We start from the raw sequence: 8,944 nt of genomic DNA, 5'->3' as shown, positions 1-8,944 counted from the left end.
TGTCAGTCAACACGATGAGGAACAGAACAGCGTCCCACACATCAGTCCTGTCAATCAAAGGAACAGCATCCTACACATCAGTCCTGTCAATCAACACAATGAGGGACAGCATCCCGCACATCAGTTTTGTCAATCAACACGAATGTTCTGAATGTGCCACTCAAGAGACACAGCCTGGCTGAACGGATGAAAAAAACACAACCCAAGTATCTGTTGTCATCTGGAAACACATCTAACCCACAAGGACCTATGTAGACTCAAGGCAAAGGGATGGAATATAATATTCTAGGCTAACAGAAACCAAAAGAAAGCCAGCGTAACCATTCTTGTATCAGGTAAAATTCACTTTAAATCAATGATAAGAAAGATAAAAGTGAATAATGGTAAAAGAAGCAGTTCAACAAGAAGATTTAATGCTAATAAATATTTGTGCAAGTAACAGGAATATCCATATTCATAAAGTTATTCTACTAGATCTAAACAAAGAGATGAATGGTAGCATTGCAATTACTGGAACCTTCCATACCCTACTGACAGAACTAGACACATCATCTAAGCAGAAAATAAACATTAGACTTAAACAGGACTCCAGAACAAATGGACCTAACAAACATTTACAGAACATTTTACCCCAAAGCTACTGAATATTCATTCTTCTCATCAGCACATGGAACATTCTCGAAGATTGAGAACATTTTAGGCCACAAAACATGTCTAAACAAATTAAAACAAAATATAAATCATACCATATATTTTCTCAAACAACAATGGAATAAAATTAGAAATCAGTTCTAAGAGAAACATTCAATTCTTTATAATGTCATGAAAATTAAACAACCTGCTACTAAATGGTTATTGGATCAATAATGAAATTAAAATGGAAATCAAAAGATTTCTTGAACTGAATGACAAAGGGGACACAAGTTATCAAAATCTACAGGGTTCAGCAAAGTACATGGGCTAAATATTGGAAAATTTATAGCCTTAAATCCCTACATAAAAAAGAAAGCTTTTGTGAAGGCAAAAAGTACTTAATAAACACATGTATATGTCAAAAAATTAAAAAATAGGGTGGTGCCTGTGGCTCAAAGGAGTAAAGCACCAGCCCCATATGCTGGAGGTGGCAGGTTCAAACCCAGCCCCAGCCAAAAACTGCAAAAAAAAAAAAAAAAAAGATTGCAACTTGATGATCTAATGACAAATCTCAAGGAACTAGAAAAGGAAGAGGAAACCAAACCCAGACCCAGTAGAAGAAAAGAAAGAACTAAGTTCAGAACTAAATGAAATCACAAACAAGAAAGTAATATAGAAGATTGATGAAACAAAAAGTTGATTCTTTGAAAATACAAATAAAATTGATAGACCTTTTGCTTAGGTTAACCAGGAACAGAAGAGAAAGGACCCAAATAAGCTCAATTAGAAATGAAGCAGGAGATATTCTAACTGAGACAACAGAAATACAGAATATCTCCAAATACCATGAAAACCTCTATATGCACATAAACTAGAAAACTTAGTTTTCCATGATAAGTACCTGGAAACACACAACCTCCCAAGACTCAAACAGGAAGAAATAGAACTCCTGAACAGACCAATAACAAGCAGTGAGATTGAAGGAGTAATAAGAAATTTTACAACACCAACAAAAAGCCCCAGACCAGATGGATTCATAGCCAAATTTTACCAGACCTGTAAGGAAGAACTGGTACCCATACTAAAGAAATTATTCCTGAATATTGAGAAGCAGGGAATCTTCCTAATAAAGCTAGGAAGGGCACCAACAAAAAAGAAAACTACAGACCAACATTCTTTATGAATACAGATACAAATACCCTCAATAAAATACTAGCAAACTGAATTCAACAGCACATTAAAAAAATAATCTACCATGACCAACTGGGCTGGGCTTCATCCCAGGGATGCAAGGATGGTTAAACATACGTAAATCAATAAATGTGACTCTCAAAAAACTAACAAACAAACAAAAATACCATATGATCATCTCAAGAGATGTAAAAAAAGTATTTGACAAAATCTATCACATTTTCATGATAAAAACCCTCAATAAACTAATCATAGAAGGAACAAATCTCACAATTTTAAGAGCTATTTATGACATACAGCCAACATTACACCAAATGGGGAAAAGTTAAAAGTATCCCCCCCAACAATTAGAGTAAGACAAGGCTGCACGCTGTCATGACTTCTACTCAAGTCCTAGCCAGAACAATCAGAAAAGAGAAAGAAATAAAGAATATCCAAATTAATGGAAAGAGGCGGTCAGACTGTCATCTTGCTGATGATATGCAGTATGATCTTACATCTAGAAGATGCTTATTCCACCAAGAGACTCCTGGGATTGATAAATAAATTCAGCAAAGTCTCTCAGTTTACAAAATCAGTGTACACAAATCAGTACCATTTCTGTATACTCATACAGTCAAGCTGAGAGTCAAAGAGTCAGTACTATTCACAGCAGCTACAAAGAAAATAAAATACCAGGAATATATGAGTTTTGATAATTAAGTTTGCAGACTTGCCACCACATGCTTACATTGGCAGCACTGTACAGACAACTCAGTAAGGTTTCATAACCTTGCTATATCAGTGCCTTAAAGCTGTGTTGTGTTGACATTCATGGTGTTAACGAGTTATGTTCATTATTGTTGCGTGTTTTTGTGTGTCAGGAAAATGTATCAGAGTTTGAATTAGAGCAACGACAAAACATTAAATTTCTTGTTAAACTTGGCAGGAGTGGAAGTGAAATCAGGGATATGTTAGTCCAAGTTTATGGGGATAGTGCTGTGAAGAAAATGGCTGTGTACAAATGGATTCAATGTTTTTCTGAGGGGAGAGAAAGCATCACTGATGAAGAGAGGTCAGGGCAGCCAGTAACGAGCAGAACTGACTGAAATGTTGCAAAAATGCATTGAACTGTGCATCAAAATCATCAGCTGACTGTGAGAAGCACAGCAGACCAAGTAAACGTCAGTAGAGAAACAGGTAAATTTTAACTGAAAATCTTCGCCAACGGCTCATGGCTCTGGCATCCTGACAGTACAGCAGCTCACAGGGCACTTTCTGTGAAGGAGTATTCAGCCAGTAAACAAATAACTGCATTGGAACACTCTCCCTACTCACCTGAACTTTTTTCTTTAGCCAAAGATAAAATAAATTTTGAACGTAAGACATTTTGAGGACTTTCAGGACATCGAGGGTAATACCACCTATCGCAACAGCCCTGATAGCTGTTCCAGAATTGCTTTGAAGGGTGCCCAGGTGCTGGCAGCACTGCACAGCTTTCCCAGGGGAGTACTTAGAAGATGGCCATAGGGATAATCGGTAAGGAGGGATGTAGCACTTTTTCTAGGATGAGCTTGTGAACTTAATTGTCAGACCTCATACTTATCCAAAGAGGTGAATGATGCCTATGAAGAGAGCTATGAGGACAGAAACTGCAGATGACACAGACATAGGGACACGCTCAGGGATTGGTAGAATAACATTGTTAAAACGTCCATACCACCCAAAGCAATTTACAGAGTCAGTCCATTCCCATCAAGTTATCAGCATCGTATTTCACAGACCTAGAAAAAATAATTATATGCTTTGTTTGGAACCAGATGAGAGCCTGACTAGCCAAAGCAGTCTTAAGCAAAAAGAACCAATGTGGAGGTATTGTATTACCAGACTTCCAACTGTACTATATGGCTCTAGTAACCAAGGGGCATGGAATTGGCACAAAGAGACAAAGGCCGATGGAACAGAACAGAGAAGCCGGTTATCAAACCATCCACGTACAGCCAACCAAGCTTTGACAAAGCAGATACCAAAATACACAGAAGAAAAAACGGTATTCAATAAATGGTGCTGGGAGAATTGGATAGCCACACTGCAGAAGAATGAAACAGGATCTGTATCTCTCACCACTCTCAAAATTAATGTAAGTTGCATAAAAAACCTAAATGTAAGGCCTGATACCCTAAGAAGTCTAGAAGAAAATGTAGGAAAACCTCTTCTCTGTAGTGGCCTAGGCAAAGAATTTATGACCAAGACCTCACTGGCAGTCACAGGAACACCAAAAATAATTAAATGAAACTTGATTGAATTATAAAGGATGTACCTTGACAGTAAAAAAAAAGTGTCAAAAGTGAAATGTCAGAGATACCAACCGTCAAACTTAATGCTTAAGGAGATCAGAGATTTCATACTTAGTAACTTAGTATTTCCAACTTAGTTTGCTGTGTCTTTAGTTTAATTTTAGGTCTTCCTAAAGTTTACTTTCCATTGTAGAGGACGAGGCCGGAGCCCTCCTGCCACTGCCACACCCTGTGCGGCACACACGGGTACAGTTCGCCTCTTCTCAATGTGATTCCTCTGTGATTTTGGTCAGATCAAGATTTGGTATTCTAAACCGCAAACACCATCACAGCTGAGCCACCTAGTGTACTGTGATTACCTTTTCTTCCCCTGTAGCATTTTATTTTCCCTGGAATTGAAAATCGTCATGATTTTGATTTGTTTACTTTTCCAAGATGTTAGCAACAATTCCATCCCAGACAGTGCCAGTTACATGTAACTTTTGTTAGTATGTTCAGACATCTGTATTCTACTGTTTTTCAAAATTTCTGGAGTCTTTAGGTCTTTTTTAATCTGAATGGTTGTTCTCAGAGTCTACAGTTTTAACTGAAACCATAGAGACATCTCTGTGGCTTATTTACCTTCGTAGAGCATTTGGGCAGCTGATGCAGATTCTGCTGTTTTAAAAATAGTATTATTTGACCAAATCATGAAAGTAACTACTTACCATAAGTTTATCTATAATTCTCTATTATATGTTATAATCAGGAGACCTTTTCTTCTAAAAATATAGAATATATTTTTATCTTTATTTTACATAGAGCATATTAAGAATTACTGAAATAATCTCAATGCATTTATGTATGTGTATGTATATTATATATATGTATTTTATTTTATACTTGATAGGCTCTTGAAGTTAGAGAGAGATGTAATTGCCCACCACTTTCTGGACCAGACCCTCGATTACTATTCAAACTCAGCATGAAGCATTTTCTTGAAGAATCAGAGAAAGAAGACGTGAGTTCCACTGTTAAGAAACCGAAAATGGACACTCTTCCTCTTCAAAAGCAGGAGCAAATTCCATTAACCTGCATGGTGGAGAAAAGAACTGGCAGTTGAGTTAGAATGAATGAGATGAAGGATATCAGAAAAATACAGCGATCCTTATCATTTTTATGTTACTTTTAAAAGATGTTGAAAATGAAAAAAAATGGCCAAATCATGTACATTAATAGATGGTACCTGAATTCTTATAGGTGTTTATTTTTCAGGAAATATTGATTATATTTTAATCTATTTTAAAATGTCTTCAACGAGGAAAATATCACGGAATAAATTTATATTATACATTTTACTCTGTCTCGTACTCGGTTTTGATTCTGAAAGCAGACCCCTAGTGGATGAGAATCGTCACATGGCGTGATGGTTACTGGAGAGCGTTCCAGCTGAGCCTGAACTGGACGTCACGGTCTGGGGGGCTCTGATGAACTGGGAACGAACAGCCTGGACTACCTGTTCATTGAAAGTTGTTTGCACTGGAGTGAGGTTATGTGGGAAAGGATACCCGGGGATAGGGAATTTCCTGGTCTTCATCTGTGGATGGCAAGGAAAAAGGCCACAGGCAGAAGCCGAACAAGGAGGTTCCTAGGAAGGCATAGGAGGTGCTGTTAGTGTTCCAGGTGACAAGCGAGAGACGAAATGCAGGGACAGGGGACCCGCTAGACACGGGGTCCTGGGCCACCCACGTCTTAACAAAAAATCGTGTCATTTGGCCGTGGTATTACAATTTAAGAATCTTCAGTGCTCTCGGAGAAGACAACCCCTCTGTTGTCATTTAAGGAACCACCAGGAGAGAGAGAGGGAAGGTGCTGTCCCCATGTTCATCTCCCTGAGCAGGAGGCGTCAGCAGAGGGGCTGGAGGAAGACGGTGAAGCAGCTGCCTAGGACACACCCCCCGTGGTGCCCAGAAACTCCTGCATCTTACACATGCTGAGCAGTTGTTACTTAATAGTATATGTATTACCGTCTAGTGGTAGCTACTGATGGTTATGTTACATTTCTAAGAGAAACATTTTTTTCAAAACACATTATATTAAATAAATACTTTCTTAAAGAATTAAAGGGGAAAGGGACTATTTTTTATTGTTTAGCTGCTAGGAGCTTGGCCCTGTATTTGTCTCATTTATTCCAAAGCCCTATGAAGTGGCTTTTTAATTCTCATCTTACAGTGAGAAGCACTTAGGCTAACTGATACACCCAGTGTCTCTCACTTAGAACAAAGCTAGATATGTCTGACTGCAGCTCTGTCTGTTCCCCGCAGCTCTCAAGTCCCTCAGATGAAGCTACAGAAAGACCAGGGACCAAGCCCGGGCTCCGAGGTTTGTTGGCTTCCTCGTGTCTGGCTTCAATACAGGTAAACATCTCATCAGGGACCACTTAGGCTGTCTGCGGGATGACTTTCCAGGTTCTCAGACCCCTCTGCCATCAGCTCCAGGAAAAGCCTGGGGTAAAGCAGAGTAGGAAGGGGGGCGCCCCTCGCTGTCCGTGAAAGCCCTGTAATCTCTTCGGTGATGTATTCTGACACTATTCAGTTTTCTTAGATGAAATATTTACCTAGATGTTAAGATAAATTCAGAGCCTGTTTATGCTTTCCAGGGCTTACTATAGATGACTAGTAAGAAATGTCCCGACCTGCACATCAGACAAAGCCAGTGAGGAAGAGGCTCACGTTGCTGGTTCTCCACAGGGCCACTCACGCTCTGGTGATGGAGTTTTGTAAGAGGCACTTCATGCCATAGACAGACGTTTGGAGAACGTCGTATAGAAGTAAACAGTAAAACAGCAATAGATTTCCCTGCAGATTTTCTAAGAAAACGGTGCAGCCAAGACTCTGTTTTTTCTTCTTTCCCTTTGTCACGTCTAATTGTGTTGTTGAGGCTTCCTAGAACGTGTACACAAGTTGACATGTTAAGGAGGGCAGAGACGTAGGGAGATGAGATCTTTATGGTGCATATAACAGAGATTTGTTTTAAACGCATGGAATTAAATTTAAAAGAAATGTTACGTTTCTGCTCAGTGTTTTAGGCGAAATTAAACAGCAATTGAAATGGAAGACGCACACACGTCCCTTAAGTTTTATGTGTGTGTTCTGCACTGAGCTGCAGACGTGTTTCTGTTACCGTCAGTGTTTCCCTGTGCCTTGGGATTCAGATGTTGGCTGGCTAGCTCAGTTGTTGAGAGCATGATGCCAGTAAATTCAAGGCACAGACTCAGTCTCATCGCTCACAATTCAGATAGTTATGAGATTGTACCTTCTAAAGCAGTGGTTTTCGAACTTTAATCTCACCTTGAACCCATGATTAAAACTTGCATCGCACACTTAAATTATGTTTACCTGAAAAAAAGTAGAGAAAGAATATATTTACTGTGCTTTGAACGTCTTTCAAAAACGATTAATGATCTTTAGAAATGTTCACTGCACACCAGTTGAAAGTCACTACTCAAAAGAAAGAATATATATTTTCTGTACTGCTTCCTGCTTAAAACTTAACAGTTCTTGGCACATTATAGGCATTCGATTAATATTTTATTGACACTCAACATCAGTCATCTGGTTCAAAGGATAAAAAAAGGAGGAATAATCACACTTTGTGAAATCTCTGCCTCTTGCTGGTCGTAGGACCTTGTGCAAGTCACGTAAACACTTGTACAAGTCACGCCACTGACTGACGAAGTGAAATGTATTTAACATTTAACACAAAATCTAGAACTCCAAACATAGTAAAAATAGCCGCTATTTATTTATTTATTTATTTTGAGACAGAGTCTCAAGCTGTTGCCCTGGGTAGAGTGCCATGGCATCACAGCTTAAAGCAACCTCCAACTCCTGGGCTCAAGCGAGTCTCTTGCCTGTGCCTCCCAAGTAGCTGGGACCACAGGCACCTGCCACAACGCCCAGCTATTTTTTGGTTGTGGCCATCATTGTTGTTTGGCGGACCCGGGCTGGATTCGAACCCACCAGCTCTGGTGTATGTGGCTGACGCCTTAGCTGCTTGAGCTACAGGCACTGAGCCGCCACTATTTATTAAGTGCTTGCTTTGTACTGCGCTGAACACCATGCACTGTTGAGCCTCCCTGCACCCTCTCTCTATACGATAGCTGTTGTACTGTCCCCATTATATTATAGATCAGGAAGTGAAAGTAGAGCGGGTAAGGAAACTTGCTTAAGATTACATGGTGTATTTCTTAAGATTGTTTTACTTGCACGAACAGAAAAACCAACTCAAACCCAATGGAGAAAATGGACTGCTTCACCTAACCAGAAAAGCTCAGAAGCACACCACACAGTTTAACTCAGAGGATCACAGTATCATCTTTTGGCTCTTTTTCTTTGCAATTTTTTCTCAGCTTTTCCCTGATGGTAACCAGGACGGCTGCTGGCAGCTCCCAGGGTTACACGGTTTCACATCCAGGTAGCAAGATGCTCTCACCCTACAACTGTTGCAAAGAGCCTGAGTACTCTGATGGCAGCCCTGAAGCAAATGTCATGGCAAAGGCCAGCGTCATCCTGACGGGCTGGGACCTGTCAGGATCCAGCGCTGCCACCGAGGGTGGGCACAGTCAGCACCACACACGCAGAGTGGCTCTCACAGCCGGAGGACGCAAGGGCAGCATCCACGGAGCAATGAGAACTAGAACTAAAAGCTGTAGGCTTTATCCTTCCAGCAGGCAGAGAAACAAGATAACCCTTGAAGACTTGATGCAGGATGATAGTTAATCTGAGCAAAAATAATATTGTGTAAGTTTTACATTGATACATTCAATTTGTATTAGCACATTGCTTTATCAGTAAGATTTTTTT

The 8,944-nt window shown here is 39.8% G+C and overlaps 1 protein-coding gene across 6 annotated transcripts in view; it reads left to right on the top strand.

Moving 5' to 3' along the window:
- The window catches only part of OMA1 (OMA1 zinc metallopeptidase), a 72,227-nt gene that overhangs the window by 62,576 nt on the left and 707 nt on the right, over positions 1-8,944 (top strand). For 3 of the 6 annotated variants that reach the window (XM_023515118.1, XM_023515119.1, XM_023515122.1), the window contains 2 exons: positions 4,990-5,100; positions 6,404-6,598. In XM_023515118.1, coding sequence (XP_023370886.1) covers positions 4,990-5,100; positions 6,404-6,523 — 231 coding nt within the window. In that variant the 3' untranslated portion in view covers positions 6,524-6,598. Of the gene's footprint in view, positions 1-4,989; positions 5,395-6,403; positions 6,599-8,944 lie in introns of those variants that run through there. The other 3 variants (XM_023515120.1, XM_023515121.1, XM_003793123.3) reach the window with 3 other exon arrangements.

This window comes from Otolemur garnettii, unplaced genomic scaffold (genome assembly GCF_000181295.1).
Source record: "Otolemur garnettii isolate 467f Iridium unplaced genomic scaffold, OtoGar3 scaffold00066, whole genome shotgun sequence".
In the NCBI taxonomy this organism is placed as follows: Eukaryota; Metazoa; Chordata; class Mammalia; order Primates; family Galagidae; genus Otolemur; species Otolemur garnettii.
The sequence above is the reverse complement of the archived record's forward strand: the minus strand, read 5'-3'. Positions and strand labels throughout refer to the sequence as shown.